The sequence below is a fragment of the Sprattus sprattus genome (assembly GCF_963457725.1).
Source record: "Sprattus sprattus genome assembly, chromosome: 1".
NCBI lineage: Eukaryota > Metazoa > Chordata > Actinopteri > Clupeiformes > Clupeidae > Sprattus > Sprattus sprattus.
In genome coordinates this window covers 72,574,272-72,592,757 of record NC_137920.1, presented here as the reverse complement: position 1 = coordinate 72,592,757, position 18,486 = coordinate 72,574,272, and the positions used below count along the sequence as shown (strand labels likewise).

General features: G+C 42.5%; 2 protein-coding genes across 2 annotated transcripts; both read right to left on the bottom strand.

Annotated features, from left to right (window-relative positions):
* Nucleotides 1-227: 227 nt before the first annotated feature.
* On the bottom strand, nt 228-1,193 carry LOC308374555 (odorant receptor 131-2-like; the record flags this gene model as incomplete). Its single annotated transcript, XM_080850351.1, has 1 exon — nt 228-1,193. The coding sequence occupies one exon, from the start codon at nt 1,191-1,193 to the stop codon at nt 228-230; it is 966 nt and encodes a 321-aa protein (XP_080706477.1).
* A 16,317-nt stretch (nt 1,194-17,510) lies between these two features.
* On the bottom strand, nt 17,511-18,476 carry LOC308362579 (odorant receptor 131-2-like; the record flags this gene model as incomplete). The annotated part of the gene is made up of 1 exon (XM_080835301.1): nt 17,511-18,476. The coding sequence occupies one exon, from the start codon at nt 18,474-18,476 to the stop codon at nt 17,511-17,513; it is 966 nt and encodes a 321-aa protein (XP_080691427.1).
* Between the last annotated feature and the right edge of the window lie 10 nt (nt 18,477-18,486).

The following is an 18,486-nucleotide window of genomic DNA, read 5'->3' as shown; positions in this document are numbered from 1 at the left end:
CTATTTTGAGACAAATGAACTAGCAAAACAGAGTACAAGTATAAAAATAACATTTAAACGAAAGAAAAAAAAAAATGTGGCTGCTTACGTGCATCAACCATGTCTGACATGAAACCTGTTCACTGTTTCCCCTCCTGGCCACCACTGCAAGCTTTCTTCAATCTATTATCAGCTAATTATAGCTTTTATGTGGAATAGAGCATTAAATACTAGCCTTAGATCGTTAGTCAGTGCACATTGACATCAGGCTTGACTCTGCGTGTGCTACACCGCAAATAAAACAAGAACAAGGGCCGCACAGTGTCATCCCTCAGGCCGTAGATCAGGGGGCTCAGGCACCGTGGCAGAATGAGAATGAGGAGAAAGTTGACGTAGCGCAAGTCCATGAACAGACGACTGCTGCTGGTCATGGCTAGAAGCCTCTCTATGCTGCCGAACACCAGTGTGTTGAGGCACAGGCCCAGCTGGAAGAGGTGCAGCAGGAGAGTCCTGTGGGCTTTCTTTGCCGAATCTTTATTACTGGAGGCAGATCGAGCTGCAACCATCACACTGATGTAGGTGAAGACAATGATCAGCGTCACGGCAACAAGGTAGAAGGCATTGAGGCCCTCGAACAGCTCCCGTTGCCATGGCGCTATGAATATTCTCTCCCGTGTGCAGAACATGCGCTCGCTGAAGAATGTGGGGTCTGTGGCCGAGGTGTAGAGAATGTCGATGACAGGGTTCACCGCCCCAAAGAACCAAATGACACAGATGGCTGCACCTGTTCTCCCCTTAGTGGCAATCTCACCGTGCCGCAGAGGAAAGCAAATCGCCACGTAACGCTCCAGTGACATGACAGCTAGATTTATGGGAGCATTTCGTGACGTGGAGGCAGTGACTAGGATTAAAATGGCGCACACAGCTTTGTCCACCTGAACGTAACACAAGGAAATAATGTACATCAGTGAGGAGAAGAGCAGCTGGGTGGAGTCGTTGCAGAGCATGTGGGCGAAGAGCACATAGCGAGCAGTGTCTCTGAACACAGCCTTGCTCCGCAGTGTGACGAACATGATGGAGTTGATGGAGATGAAGAGGGTCGACATGAAGACGGCCACCAGGAGTTTGGTCAGCGGTCCTTCAGCGGTCAGCTGGACCTGGAACATCTGCTGGTGAGCGACCAGAACCTCCTGCCCAGACTCATTCAGAGCCATGACATCACAGATAAAAAGAACAGACCCAGGCAGCCAGACTCTTCACTGAACTAAAAGAGAAAAGAGCGCCCTCTGAGATTTGAGATGTGAGCTCACATTAGCGCTCACGAGAGGTGCACGGGGAGACTAATGTAATGACAGAGAAGCACAGTGCGCAAACACTCTCTGCACTGCTGCAAACATCACTCCTAACAGAAAAAAACTATTAACATACACACATTAACAAAACATTAATTTACAAAGAACAACAGTTAAACTTGCAAGCCCATTCTCAAAGTTTGACAAAACATCATCTAATGTAAATGAATGCGAAATTGAACAAAAAGAAGTGAAATGAGATTTGTGCTAAGTGTGGAGTAGAATGCCGTGCACGTTCCGCCGCGATTCTGCGACTCCTGTGATCAGACCAGCTGAGCCCTCTTTTAAGAAGAGGACCGGAGGTGATGCAACCCATGTCACACACACACGCACGCACACATACACAGACACACACACACACACACAAACACAGACACACACACACACACACACACACACACACACACACACACACATACACAGACAGACAGACACACACACACCACCACTTCCCCTCCCTCTCTCTCTTCCCTCCTATGTATGCAATGTGATGTAGTTCACCATTGCAGCCCTTCATGTGTCTAGGCTGAATATTTAACACATTAGCATCCCCATCTGAACATCCCCTACATACTCATGAATCCAGCATCTCTAACTTTACATCCCCTACATACAGTGTATCTTTGAACCTGTGAAAACATATTTGGCCATTACCTCTGCCAAGGAAGCTATGTTCTCCTGCCGTTTGTTTGTCTGTTTGTCAGCAGCAATACGCAAAAACTACAGGGCCGATTTGTTGGAAGGTTGTAACCGTTTCGATTTTGGAGCAGAACCAATTCATGGGGAAGGTCAATTTGTTTCACTTTCGTTAACATATGGCAACGGGCCTGTCGCTGCCAAATGTGAGGACCCGCCTGATGTGAGTCCGCATGCGCGAACTTTGCGACACTTTTGTAGTACAACGAGCCAGGTAATGCTGGTGGTGTAGGCTAGAGCATGAAGTGGAATGACAAGCGCATTTGTTTACGTTTGAAATCCACCAAGGTTTATGATGTTAAGCTTCATGTTTATTGAATTATTAGTTAAGCAGTGCATTCATTAGCCTACTAGTAACAGTAATACAACATAGCCCCATATGTTGACACTGAGCCTTATGCTGTAAACCGTTGACAAAATTATAAAACACTACGTTAAATAAACCTACATTATGCGTTAAGAGAAGCCAGATACGTTGATATTAAACCATGTATGAGCATGCACGTCTTGGATAGTTTGCTCCTGAGCCTTTTGCCGTAAACCGTTTGTGTTTGCGCATGCGGACTCACATCGGGCAGCGGCGGACTCACATCAGGCAGCGGACTCACATTTGGCAGCGACAGGGCCTTGGCGGAGGTCTCTGCTCTCCGAGTGCCCTTCTAGTTTGTTATAATTTCATATCACATGTTCATTTTTTTCTAAGTATCTTTTGTTAATCAAACTACATTTCTCTCTAGGGTAGCTGTAGTTCAACTACTTCCAGTGTGCAGCACGTGGTAGCTTGCCCAGCACTGGGCTTTGTCAGTTCAATAAGCTGCGCTGAGTGAACAGGAGAGGATCAGAGGTCAACATGGACAAAATGTCCTGAAAATTTAATATAATCGTTCCAGGCAAAGAACATATCCAACAAAATATTCTCTCTGAGAAAATAGTCCTTCCAGGTGAATAACATAACCAAGAAAATATTCTTTCCAGGTGAATAACATAACCAAGAAAATATTCTCTCTAAGAAAATAGTCTTTCCAGGTGAATAACATCACCAAGAAAATATTCCCTTTAAGAAAATAGTCTTTCCAGGTGAATAACCTATCCAAGAGTTATGACTCATCACAGACATAGCAGGCACTGACTATACTAAACTCAGACTAACATACCTGCAGCACAGGCTCCAGGCTCCCTGATTGAGAAGCATTAGTGTAGTTTGATTGAGATGCTTCCTGTGAGGCGGGTTTTGACGCTGTGTGCTTTGTAGAGATGCCCCCCCCCCCCCCAGTTGTTATATTTATTTAATGTGAAGATGTTCAAAGAAACTCAGTCAAAAGTCAGATTATCAGTATGTAGGGCTGTGACCTGTTGAGTTCCTCTCAGTCATGTACATATAGATGTGATCTCAGTCTTGTACATATAGATGTGATCTCAGTCATGTACATATAGATGTGATCTCAGTCTTGTACATATAGATGTGATCTCAGTCTTGTACATATAGATGTGATCTCAGTCATGTACATATAGATGTGATCTCAGTCATGTACAAATAGATGTGAGATTGAGCACTTTACTCTTGCATCTTCTGGTCTTTGCCGTAATGAAAGGGAACAAAAGCTGTTTGTTTTTGTAGGAGTATGATTCAGTTGTAGGTTTTTTTTTTCTTAAATGAAATTCTTCTTCTGCACTGTGATCTTTCAGTCCTCACTTTAAGTCTCGTTCAGCATTTTTAACCCAGTTCGTAACAGCCCAGTATGCATGCAGTGTATGGTGTTCTCATAGTGACGTGGGCAGACGAAGAGACGAAGGCCTTCACCTGAAGGCAAGCAGAAGCTCCCTCTTTATCCTGACAAACTTGTGAGGAGAGCTGTGTGTGTGTGTGTGTGTGTGTGTGTGTGTGTGTGTGAGGAGAGCTGTGTGGCCTGAGACCTGGAGGATTTGAACGTAATAATGGATCTTCATTTTCCTCCGAACTGCTCGGATGAGCACTGGAAGGATTCCGTCATCTCCTTTGCCATATCTGGACGTCTTGCGTTGCTTATGGAAAGGAGATCTAAAATCCGGTCAGAGGCCATGGTCTCAAAGCAGATATTCAGCCACATGCACACCAGTGGTACCAGTTCTGATATTGTGTCCAGTGTGTGCCAATATGCTAGGCCCTAATAATGCCCTTAGCCATTGTCAATTTCATGATGAGGATATGTGTTTATCTTCTTACTCAGTGTTTACCAGATATGTCTTTAGTTCCCTAGTGGCAAGTCTCCAGGACACCACACTCATCAGTCAGCCGAGCCAAACATCAGACTGTGTGTGTGTGTGTGTATGTGTGTGTGCACGCTCGTGTGTGTGCCCAGCAGACTGAGTCAGCAAGTGAGATAGACAGCGATGTCATCAATAATTCATAAGCCACAGATACCAGGAGATCTCCAGGTGTCAAAACATTACCTTTCACTCCAGGGGGAGAGGGGATGAGTTGAAGTCTGTTTGTCCTGGAACTATTCTGGTCACTGTTGTCAGTTAGTAAGGGTCCTCTGAGGAGGGGGAGGCCCAGAGAGTGCTGATTACGCTGTGGACTCTCCAGGGTCCGGGGCGGTGCATTATTAATGGGCCTGTAATGGAGAGCTGAGGGAGCGGTGAGACGTGATGAATTATGTCACTTGAATCAGGGGGGGGGGGGGGGGGGGGGGGGGGGGGGGCGCCTTACTGGAAAGCACCTGGGTTACACCTCACAGGAACGCACCAGGCCTGGATTTGTCTCATAATAATGATGCTTCAGTCAAGCCTCAGTATGTGTCCTAAAGATGTGGGGCTTAAGTAAAGCCTGAATTTGTCTCATAATGATGACGCTTCAGTAAAGCCTGAATATGTCTCATAATGATGACGCTTCAGTAAAGCCTCAGTATGTGTCCTAAAGATGTGTGGCTTATGTAAAACCTGAATACCTTATGTCTCATAAAGATGATGCTTCAGTAAAGCTTGACCTTCCAGAGATGAGGGGACACACAGCCATGTTTCGCTGCTCTTTGACTCAGTTGCACAGCTACTTTCATCAAAGCCTTTATTGTCATCAGTTTGCTGCTGTCAGCTTGAAGATCATCACATCAAATCACAGTACACAGTGAATAGTTAGAAAGTAATTAAAAAAAAAAGATTTTTGCCTGCAACACAATAAGCACATGTTGGTGTGATCATGTACATATGTCGCACCTCACATATGTTTTATCCTCTAATACGTGTATGAATCCATCTGCTTGCTCCTGCTTCTCTCTTCTCCTTCTCTCCTTCCTTCCCTTCTACCCCCCCCCCCCCTTTTCTATCTCTATCTCTCTACCCGGCCAGCCCCAAGTAGATGCCCCCCCCCCCCCCCTCCCCCCCCCTTTGAGCTGGGGTTCTGTTCAAGGTTTCTCTCTGTTAAAAGAAAGTGCTTCCTTGCCATCTGTAAAGTGATTATAGAGATTATTATAGTTGCCATATACTTTAAATTAAACTGAATTGAATTAATTCTACACAGTATATGTACAGACCTATTTCATGTCCTTCAGCATGCAAGATGAGAAACATTTCCTATGTATATTTATCTCATCACCAGATATTTATGATGGTGACAAAACATTTACCTTTATTTTATGCAGTAATTATGTTCCATTCAAGGAGAGTAGGGCCAGTAAGTGTAGGGATTTCATGAATGTGGGTAAAAAGTTCCAAGTTTGGTTCATGTTACACCGTCCCAAATGGATGATGACGGACCAACATGTTCTATTTGCCTATCCTGCAACCCAATCGGCTTTCACAAACTCTGAAAGAAATGTCACACTAAGTTAACGAAGGATGCATTTTTTTTGGGTCAGTCTGTTTGTTGTGGTCTGTGGGTATGAGGCCTGTCCTGTGTGGTTTGTTTGGGTCTGAGAACAGGGCTTTGAACCGTCTGACCCTACTGTCAACTATTTAGAACCATATAGCGACGATGCACACCGAGCTATACACCACACTGTATCCTCAAATTAGGCCTTTTAGTGGAAGCTAGCATGAAAAACTGCATGACACACTTGAGCATAACAACACATGCATACACATGCATGAAAAACATATATGGACAAAATCTGTGAAGTAAAACATGGTGTCTAAATCAGTGGAGCTTGCACATTTTCTCAAAGTTTCATTCTCAAAATGTCATTCTTGACAGGAAGGATGGCTGTTTTAAGCAAATCTCTTTCATTTTGTAATGTGGGAGTAGGCTGTGCTTGCTGAAGTAGTTGATTATAATGCTATAATACAATGAGGTTTTTGTTTTGTAAACACTTCTCTCTTCTAAGCCTCTCATAGTCATATATATATCTACCTATACACACACACACACACACACACTTTATAAGGTACACCTGTTCAACTGCTCGTTAACACAAATACTGCATCTAATCAGCCAATCACATGGCAGCAACTCAATGCTTGTAGACATGGTCGACCTGCATGCGTAAACAACATAAAAGCATGGATCCATCCTGCCTGTATCAACGGTTTAGGCTGGTGGTGGTGGTGTTATGGTGTGAGGGATATTTTCTTGGTACACTTTGGGCCCCTTAGTACCAATCGAGTGTTTAAACGCCACAGCCTTCCTGCGTATTGTTGCTGATCATGTCCATCCCTTTATGACCACAGTGTACCCATCTTCTGATGGCTTCTTCCAGCAAGATAGTGTGGCATGTCACACAGCTCAAATCATCTCAAACTGGTTTCTTGAACATGACAATGAGTTAACTGTACTCCAATAGCCTCCACAATCACCAGATCTCAATCCAATAGAGCACCTTTGGGATGAGGTGGAATGGGACATTCACATTATGGATGTGCAGCCAACAAATCTGCAGCAACTGTGTGATGCTATCATGTCAATAAGGACCAACATCTCTGAGGAATGTTTCCAGCGCCTTGTTGAATCTATCCCACGGAGAATTAAGGCAGTTCTGAAGGCAAAATGGGGTCCAACCCGGTACCAGCAAGGTGTACCTAATGAAGTGGCTGGTGTGTGTAAAGGACATTTTATCAAAAACACTTAACCTGACAACACTGGTGTATTCAAATATAAAAGTTCGACTTGTTTTACATATTTAATTCATTAGTTCATCACTCATTTATGGAGTAAAGCAAAACAACTTTCCAACTGTAGGCCTAGATTGAGAAAAGACATTTCTGTTGGGTGAGCTCCCCCTAGAGGCCTGTGCAACATTACAACCAGTTATTCACCGACCAAATACATTTCAAATGTCTACACAAAACATAAAAAACCTCCTCCTGTTTCACCAATACATGTGCAATAGCAATTACATTCAAATGTTTCCAATTATAAAAGTAAAGTAGAAATCAGGTCACTGAGCTTAGGAGTGTGGTAATATCATTGTGGTAATATCATGGGGTCCACCTGTTTCCAATCACCTGCCGTACACCTGCTGTAGAGATACAACAGGCATGCAATCTCACAGGGCGGGGCCCAACTAATGCTGTTGCATGAAATAATTCTGTGATAGATTGACGTCGCCAGCCACCACTGTGCGCCGCTCACCAGGGACTCAAGGAGTTCGTAGGTAAGCTGTCTAAATGTGAATATTAAAGCTGCATCTTGACCACTCAAGCTACAGTCGTTGTAGCCTATCTGAACATTAAACATCTGTATGAGGAGTGACATGACGGGCCATGATGAATAAAAATCTCCGTTCATAAGTTACATAGGCTACAGAATGGCATACTGAAAAGTTGGACACGAGGGTGGTAACGTTTATTAAAGCTAATGCTTAAATGAAACGTGCGTAGCTAGCATTGTCTTAAAAAAATGTGATCCTTGTCCAACTGATCTCAGCCTCATGGACGCAGCTGTAACAGCGAGTGATACTTGACCATCCTAACTTAACAGTTCTCACTGTAGAGCTACAGAGCCTGTAGCAAATTGACATCATTGATGTGGTTTTGATTTATAATTCGTTGTCAGTGTGGCCCAAAAAGTGTAACATTAACCAAGCTGCGCTATCTATTGCTACGTAAGGAAATTGAAAATATTCTATAACACAGAGCTCTTTGAACAAAGAGTTTAGAATACTCACCCGCCTATTATAGAGTTCTGTGATCTTTGATGAACTGCGTTGGAAGACATTACCGTACGAGCCAGAGATCAATGCAGCATTTATGTAGGGGATAATGTATAGTCTGGCGGTCATTATCGGGAAAGAAATCCCGAAGGGACGAACAGAACCAGACTCGCAGTAGATACGTGTATTTATTATACAGCTCCTCAGAATGTTCCAAAAAGTTCTGTTGATTTGAATGGGCCAGCCCAATGACTGTTATCATTGGCAACGGGATTTGTGATTCTAATTCACATCTTCCATATCATTCCGCAATTTATCCGTTGACTTAATTCATTGTAAATATTCGTTGTCATCAAGTAATGTAACTGAAACCCTTGACTTTAGTGTAACCGTGGCAATGGGTGATATGTCTAGTTGAGGGCTGCAGATGTGACGTGACCTGAGGCTCAGTAGCACCACACGTCACAATGCAGGTATGTTGGTGTAAACCTCTAACCTCATAACCCCTTTCATTCCAACTTGTTGTCCGGATGAACACAGTAACTTATTAAATTAAGAGTAGATTTTCTACACCACTGTGCAAAATGAATGAGGTAACCGATGAGGTAAATTTTTTATCATTTTAAAAATGTATGTTTGTGTTCCCTATTACCAATTGAATAATCCTCTTATATATCATGTTAAGACATAAAGGATGTAAAATGTTATGTCTGGTTACTACAATGCCGTTTCATACACTGTTTTTATTGCAAGTCAGTCTATATGCTCTCATTCATGTTTTGTTCTGCCCTGGGGGATCTCAATAATTACCATAAGAATAAGGGTATTATATTATATTTATTTATTTTCATTTTAAACTGTTGTGTTGTATATTTCTGTTTAAGAGCATTGAGAGCCACTACACCCAGTGTAAAATTCCCTGTATGTGTAAACTTCCTTGGCCAATAAACATGATTCTGATTCTGATAAGAACCGTTACATGAATGTGGTGGAAATAATTCAAATGATTTTCCATTTGTGTGACCTTGTCTTCCATGAGTCTGATGATTTGAGGATACCTAAAGGAATGAAACTGACTGATGCTGAGGGTGATTCGTCACGCTACAATAGGGCACATTTGGGAGAGACGGTATGGCTTAGTTGTCATTTTATACCTATGCGGTCATAGGTATTTTACATTTGCCGCACAATTTGACCATTTTTTTTTTGTCCCATAGTTATCAATAATAATCTAAATGTGCAATAAACTGGTGTTTAAACTGTTTTATTCAGCTATACCAGGAGTCTCCCGGATTTGAGCTATCCGATCCGAATATGTACCTGTTTGATGGCACCTACAACTGCCTCCATGATGTCCATTTAAGGAAATTTTTCAAAAAGCCAGAGAGAAAAAAAAAGCTTCTACAGAATGGCTTAATTACTTCTGATGAAAAGGTTAGTGTCTGTAAAGACTGTCCATTGGTACTCAAATTAAATATAATGGTAAATGTTGGTTCAAGAGATGTCTTTTAGACGATTGGTTAGAAATGTAAAGAATACATAAATGTTTACTTGGTTGCTAGGGTGCTGCTATGGTAGTTGAAATGCTTGTTATTGTGGTTGTTAGAGGTTTGCCATAACACTCATTATGAGAACTAGGATACCCAGGTAACTGGTTGCCATGGTAACCGGTAACTATAGTAATTGGCGTGGCGATTGCCAGGGCATTGTTATACTAGTCAAGTTGGTTGCTAAGGTTTTGCTATCATATCATATATTGCATCATAGTTTAGGTGGTTGCCAATGTGTTGCTATGGTAGAGTAGGTGGTTGCTTGGGTTTTGCTATGATAGTCAAGCTGGTTACTAGGGTGTTGATATGGTTTTTGAGGTAATGGCCAGGGTTTTGTTTTGGTAGAGGTAGTTGATAGATTGTGATATGGACCTTGTGATGGTTAGGTGATGGTATGGTTGTTGGCGTGGTTGCTAGGGCATTGCTATAGTAGTCAAGCTGGTTAACAGCGTGTTACTTAGGAAGCTAAGTTGATTTCTGTGTTGGTTGTAATGGTGTTGCTATGGCAGTTTAAATTGTTGCCTGGATGTTGCTATGGTAATTGAGGTGGTTGCTGCTGTTGTCGTTAGGTTGTTGCTATGGTAGTTATGAATGTTGCAAGATGTTTCTTTGACCGTTGCTGTGGTTTCTGTGGTAGCTGCTTGGTTATTACAATTGTAGTCTCGGTGGTTGCTTAGGTATTGATACTGTATAGAATCATAGTTATGTCTATGTTGAATGGCAGATAATCAGTTCTAATATAAATAGACTGTTGATTATTTATCCTTTGCTGACATTTCCAGGTGCTGTGTACACCTAAAGAATACAATAAATACACCAGGTACACCAAAATGGTTCAGCTCTCTTGGGAGAAGCTGTACTATGAGCAGCAGGTAATTATCATCCTAGTTCATGGCAAAGAAAGTTAATAGGATAAGTCCCTGTTATTACCTCCGCCAGGAGGTTATGTTTTCGCCCCTGTATGTTTGTTTGTTTGTGAGCAGGATTACGCAGAAACGCATGGACCGATTTCCATCAAACTTTGTGGGGAGATTGGGTAATGTAATGGCAATAATTGATTAGATTTTCAAATGTCAAGGTCAAAGGTCAAGGTCACAAGGCGGAGGTTTGCATTATCTGAATGCTCCCATTCTTGTTCTGTCATATTATAGTGGTCGTTAATACAATAACAATCTGTGCATCTCAGAAAAAGCTGCTGAAAGACTTTCTGACCTTGAAAGAGAAGGGTCGCATTCCCTGTAATATCCACATGTCAGATATGAGAGACTGGCTTGTTCACAGAGGTGCAGACATGGCCAACAAGATGTAAGTATGTAATTGTTGTGTATCAGCTCACGCTGGGTGTAATTGTCCCTTAGCAAAGGTGTGAGCATTTCTTGGATTGAGCTCCAGTCCAGAGAGTAGATTTGAAATCTACTACATTGGAGCGTAAAGTGTAATGGATATTGTTACTGTTCAAGGTTCCAGAAGCAGTCAGGGAACAGACAGGATCTGCACCTTGCTAAATTGGTAAGATAATTAGATCATTATTTACTGGCAAAGAAAACCTTTTGGGCAGATCAAATATGAAACATTTTAACTGTCTCAATGATTTATTTCATTAATGGCTTTATGGTCACAATGAACGCCCTGGTCTTTTCCAACACTTCCACTTCCTCACAGACATGGGAAGTGAATCGGCGGCTCAAGCTGGAGGAGATCGAGAGAGAGGTGTGCCGGGAACTACGTCTGGAGCGTTCCTCCAAGATACCAATCTCCCACAGAAGCGAGGTAAGGGTTTGGAAGGCTCAAAGTAAAGGTTCAAGTCAGTAAAACAATAATCGTAATTTCTCCATGTTTTTCCTTTGTGTCTTTCACATTGCAGATTATGAAAACTGTGGAGTGGGTCCACTCTCCAGACTCTTCTGGACTAGGTCCACGTGACCTCACTTCCCCATCAGGAGCATCAAGTGGTGGTTTCTACACATCTTCCATGACTATTGACTCTTTTGACTCGTACGTTGTTTTTATTACCAATTGATACACCACTAAAAGAGATTTCCACAGTAGTCTTATTTATTATATTTATTTGTATTTCAAAAAAATATTTGTATTATTACAGATTGACCATGGACACCCCAGAGGAACAACATATGATGGTGAGTTCATCTGCCTGTGCTGAACAAAACAAAACAAAACACAACAAAAACAAAACACAACATGTCTGTTTATCCTCCTTATTCTAAAGTGGATATGTACATGATTTGTTTGGTTCATGATGATTCTATTGAAGATTACAAACAAATTGCAGATTTTCTTTGATGTCAATGGTCAGTGCTTTACTCCTTCATATACAGTTTATATGTTTTTGGTTTCTTTATGTTAAGCTTTCTTCGGAGGAGGAAGGGAAAGCATTTTTTCACAATGTCAAGAGTCATGTCGTCTCTGAAGTCAGGAGAAACCTCCTTCCAGTTCTGATGAAACGATTTCAAAAGAAGGAATCAAGCTCCTCGTCAGGAAGTCTCAGGCCCGCCAGTGAAAACTCTGACCGAAGCCTTAGCAGCTCCTCTATCCTGTCCACTGACTCCTGTTCTAGCAACAACCACACCATCACAATGTTGTTCAGTCGGAACTCAAGTACCACCATTTCTTCCCCTGCCTCTCTAGATTACACAGAAAGTGGGAGTAATGAATCATACCTAGGACTGACTTTTTACACGGAAGTTCCTTTTTCAGGGGAGCTTTCAAATGAGACTTCACTTAAGAGATCAGTCACTCTCTCTAGTGCAGCAAATGACCAGGAGAGCCCAATGGCAATTACACCTCCTCTTGAAGCCATTATGACCAGAGCTGAGAGCTTTGTTTTGGACATAATACATGATTCGATCACTTTCCCTGAAACATCTCAGAATGATTTTAACGACTGTGACACTCTTGCTGAATTCACCATCATATCCAACGATGTTGTGGACACAAGCCTGGACGATTCAATTGCAGTGTTAGCTAGAGAAGGACTACTCTCTCAGGATAGACACTCCAATGAAGAGTTTGATGATCGCCTTCTGTCAATCGGACCGTGTATCACTACTGATGACCATGGCACTGAGATCAAACTTTTGGGTGGCAAGCCAAAGGATGAAGATATGAATAATATACTTGATGCAGAGAAAGATGTAGAACTGTACATAGGGCAAATAATTGAGGCTGTCACACAGGACTTATTAACAAATGAGACTTCTTCTAGTACTGAAACATCAAAGGAGAGGTTGTTTTCTGAATGTGACCCTAAAATAAGCTGCAAAGAAACTGCTTCAGGAAAGCACCCAGATTATGCTCATCCTAGGAAATCAGTGGATTGTATTTTGCATGATAATAAACTGCATAGTGTTAACACACCTAGGGAACTATCACCCAGAAACAATCCCCGACTGGCTAATTCTGTTGCTTCCATCTTGTATCACAACATATGTGACAGAGAATCCTCCAGACAATCCACACATTACTCCATATCTCAGATCAGTTGCGATGCTAGTTTGTGTGAGACCACCAAGGAACACGATCTGAAAGAGTTTACACAGCCCTTGTCAGGGTCTGTGTTAAATCTCCTCAAGGACATTTTTGGAGAGAAAGCCCAGAGTCTGAAAACGACCAAGAACCCAATCCAGCTCATCACGAACCCAACTTCAGAGACACTCTTCTTTGTGCCCCACGTCAACAATAAAGACACCGTTGTGCACAAAATTGCCGTTGAAGACCTGTGTGCAATGGATGCCACGAAGAATATGATTCCTCTTAACGCCTTAAAGAGGGTTAAGACCCCATCCACCTCTAGGTCCAAAAGTGAGAGATTCTCTCGGCCCTCAAGTCCAACTAGTACCCTCTTACTGGCAGTTGTAGAAAAACTGGTCAATAAAATGACTGTTCGCAGTCTCAGCATTCCGGAGGCTTCCAATGATGCTGCCTGCAAACAGATATCATGTTGTTCTCCAAAGGGACCTCTTTCAGAGTTTCAGCAACAACTGGTTTCTCGGCTCTGCCCTGTGCTTGTGTCTGACATTATGGAATCGCTTTCCAGTGAAATCGTTAGCCCTGATGGTAAGATTTCAGATTTCAGACTGCCTCATGCAATATCTTCTTTGTGAAGATACATTTGAAAGCAGGCTTTTACTGTAACCTCAACTTAGTGTTGCTGTTTAACCTTTACATAGCTATATTTACATAACTATAACTATATTACATAATTCTAACTGGCTGATTTATTTGTCTTTGCATGAATTTAAACGGAATCTTGTATTTGCATCAGATTTAGGTGAATCAGCTTGCCAATCACCTGTTCAAGTTATTGAAGACGGAATGATAAGGTCTGGAAGCACAAGTGCCGACGCCTCAAATCATTGTGTTCAAGAGGACACCTGTGTCCAAGAGGGCAACGGTATAGCCAGTGAGAAAGTAACAGATGAATCTGTTGATATTCTGAAAAAGGCTGTGTATGACATTGAGTCTGCGATGACTGATGCTGCAAAACCGGCTTTCTCTAGCCTTCCATCCAAAACAGATGTTGTCGTAGACGTCGTAACTAAACTGGTCTCTGATATTGAGTCTGGCAGTTACTCACCGACATATCTCACGGACATGGCAGTTGACAGGGTGGTAACTGTGTTGGGTGATCTATCAGATGATCCTATGATGATTTCAATTCCAGCATCTCCTGACCACTTTCATTCTGAAGTGAAATACAGCAGGCCCCCCAGTTGTAGTGTCGTAAGCAGTGTTCGCAAGGAGCTTGAGAAACAGATTGGTTCCGCTGATTCCCTCAAGCGAGCTCTGAACTCTGAAAGCCCAGAAGTCACCAAGGCCATCTCGAGTGCTGTTGCAAGGGAAGTCTCTACACTCCTGCCAGAATCAGTAGCTCGTAACATCGCCTCCACTTCCAGCTCTGCCTCTCTGTTAAGCGCACCTGCTACGACCTTTGCACCTGCCGTGCGACCACTGACTGCTGTCATCAGACCTGACGTCCCTAACGACCCTGACTGTGTGGCTTATCCCTACCATAGATGTGCATCTTCCATGGAAACCAAGCCTTTAATGATGAAGGTGCACTTTGGGACAGTCAAGGATATTGTCAGCAGACTCCTGGTACACCTGTTACCGATGGGTTTAAAGGACTTTAACCTGGCTGACTGCAGCCTCTTTGACACCATCTTCTCTGACCTTTCTTCCAGTCTCTTTTTGAGTGTTTCCAGGACAAAACAGAAGGCCACCGTTTGCCTGGACTCTGTTGAGGTCTGTCAGGTTGTCCTCATGGTCTACATGCAGTTAATCAAAATGTATGGTTCTACAGAACATCTTGAGAGCCTGACATTTGCAAAGTGCCCTGAGTTTTATTCCTGCATTTCAAAACTCGTTGTGGAAGGCATCTTAAAGTCACCCTCAAGACAGCCCTCTGGAATGAAGGAAACCAGAGCAGTGTGCCCCTCAAATGGGACTGTCTCCACTCATGTTTCCAGGACACCAAAGGAGCAAACAGAGTGTGGAAAGAAACAGCAGACCAAGACGATGGCAACCATTCAAGCTGAGGTAGACAGTTTTTCTATGTAAAGAATTACCCACTTGGTATGTTCTCCAGTATCTATTGGGGATGGTACCATTTCTGTATAGGTCACAGATATTGTATTTTTGTATTTACAGGCCATAAAATGCCACACCAATGAGTACTCCTCAACCATCACAGAGGATTTAGTTTTGGGATCTGCTATGGGTGAGTGTTTTTCTTTGTTAAAAAGTATAGGTAGTTACCATTTTAAAACCTTCCAGGGCTGGATGAGTAATGGCAGTATGGAATAGCTGAGATTCATATGCTTGTGATGTATGGACGGTTATTAGTAGAGCAAAAAACTCTCTTAAGACCACAAATATAATTGTGTCTTTTGATCACCAGGCAAAGACAAGATACCCAAGAAGAAGGGCAGAGTTGGCCGTTTCTTTCACCACATCTACAAGGGGGTTAGACGCTGCTTCACAAGCTGCATTTCATCCCGAGGAGTGATGGATTAGTTTCTTTTATTCTATTTTTAGTTATTCATTTTATTTTGTTTCATTATTTTTGACTTAACCTTACTGAAAGGAACCTCAAAAGGTCCACAAGACTTACATTTAATTTTCATTAATTCCACGACATTCCGTGCATTTGAAATATAAACAGGAGTTTTGGGTGAGCTCCCTGCAGTCATTGGCAGGTTCGAGCTCCTCAAGGACTACTTTGGTACGAACTGGACTAAAATGAGCTCTTAGCATTTCATTTTGGATTTTAGGATTAATATGATTGAATATTAGAAGCAGTTGTGAGTGAGCTCCCTGCATAGTTTGCAGGTCAGAGTTCCTCATCTCTCCATCCTAAAATATTTTTCAAATTATTACAAACATGCGTTCAGATTGATAACTGAAATCTTTAAGGTTTTTGGGTGTGCTCCTGGCATCACTTGCTGGTCAGAGCTCCCCAGAACCTTTATCACCACCACAACCCCATACACCCCGAGTGTTCCTTTTAGGTTTAAGGTTTAATTTTTTGATGGACATCAATACAATACACAGCATACAAACATATTAAGGAGTGGCTTCAATATTTCAAAGCCTTTTCATATATCAATTCAGTCAGTGTATTCCAGCTTTATTTACTGTTTAATCAGAATTTAAACTATCACCAGTCAAATCTAATCTAGGTAAGGGGTCTTCCTCTTAAATAGGAACTATGTGACTATAACAGAAGTAAATAACTTAATGGTCAACTAGTGGAACTTCATTACTTTAAGTAGTCTCTCATAAAATAAGGGTAGTGTGTGTTAGACATAGAAACTGAAAGACCTCTGGTGACTGTGACAACCTAGCCACTTTCAGTATGGAGTTCAGTAACATACCCAATGCATAACTTGGATGCAGGTGTATATTCATTTGACTTTTAGAATGGGAGCTAATCTATACCAATGAGAGTGTATCAAGTTTTATCTTACAATGTCCTAGCATCAAGTAATGATTACAGTTTGTTTAGTTTGTCGTTTAATTCAGTATGAAGGGGCCAACATGTGCTCTTAAATGTTGGGGGTTTGTTAAGTTGAGCATTGCCCTTTTCAACTTTTAAGAGTCAAACGTTCTGCACAGGCAAAAGTCTATTTTTTCTTTTTTTAAGTACAAGAAGCTGGCCTCTCTATCATACAATACTCCACCCAGTTATGCCACTGCCCTCTGGTGGTGTAGAGCCACAGAAACTGTGTGGGCTTAAATGTGTACCTGCTCTTAGTTCTTGTTGCCAATAAACTGCAGGGTATTTTGTATTGTGATCCTATTATGTTTTGACCCAAAACTGCAATGACAATCACATATGGGGTATGATCAAATAATTGACTACTATGACACTCTAATTAGAAATATTATAAGCATCTGAAATATCACTACACAGAACAGTTTATTCCATGTAATGTGCTTAGCATCTTATTTATTTTTTAACATAACAGTAAATATGCCAGAATTAGACAAAAAAAAGCAAATTTGCATCTGTGGTCCCTGTCCAGTTGTTGCAATAGGCATAGGCTCCCTAAGCAAAACAAAAGCATATCACTATGATCTTATCACATTTTATTTGTTTTTCTAGTGCCAGAGGTAAGAGACAAGTTCTATTTTGAGACAAATGAACTAGCAAAACAGAGTACAAGTATAAAAATAACATTTAAACGAAAGAAAAAAAAATGTGGCTGCTTACATGCATCAACCATGTCTGACATGAAACCTGTTCACTGTTTCCCCTCCTGGCCACCACTGCAAGCTTTCTTCAATCTATTATCAGCTAATTATAGCTTTTATGTGGAATAGAGCATTAAATACTAGCCTTAGATCGTTAGTCAGTGCACATTGACATCAGGCTTGACTCTGCGTGTGCTACACCGCAAATAAAACAAGAACAAGGGCCGCACAGTGTCATCCCTCAGGCCGTAGATCAGGGGGCTCAGGCACCGTGGCAGAATGAGAATGAGGAGAAAGTTGACGTAGCGCAAGTCCATGAACAGACGACTGCTGCTGGTCATGGCTAGAAGCCTCTCTATGCTGCCGAACACCAGTGTGTTGAGGCACAGGCCCAGCTGGAAGAGGTGCAGCAGGAGAGTCCTGTGGGCTTTCTTTGCCGAATCTTTATTACTGGAGGCAGATCGAGCTGCAACCATCACACTGATGTAGGTGAAGACAATGATCAGCGTCACGGCAACAAGGTAGAAGGCATTGAGGCCCTCGAACAGCTCCCGTTGCCATGGCGCTATGAATATTCTCTCCCGTGTGCAGAACATGCGCTCGCTGAAGAATGTGGGGTCTGTGGCCGAGGTGTAGAGAATGTCGATGACAGGGTTCACCGCCCCAAAGAACCAAATGACAGAGATGGCTGCGCCTGTTCTCCCCTTAGTGGCAATCTCACCGTGCCGCAGAGGAAAGCAAATCGCCACGTAACGCTCCAGTGACATGACAGCTAGATTTATGGGAGCATTTCGTGACGTGGAGGCAGTGACTAGGATTAAAATGGCGCACACAGCTTTGTCCACCTGAACGTAACACAAGGAAATAATGTACATCAGTGAGGAGAAGAGCAGCTGGGTGGAGTCGTTGCAGAGCATGTGGGCGAAGAGCACATAGCGAGCAGTGTCTCTGAACACAGCCTTGCTCCGCAGTGTGACAAACATGATGGAGTTGATGGAGATGAAGAGGGTCGACATGAAGACGGCCACCAGGAGTTTGGTCAGCGGTCCTTCAGCGGTCAGCTGGACCTGGAACATCTGCTGGTGAGCGACCAGAACCTCCTGCCCAGACTCATTCAGAGCCATGACATCACAG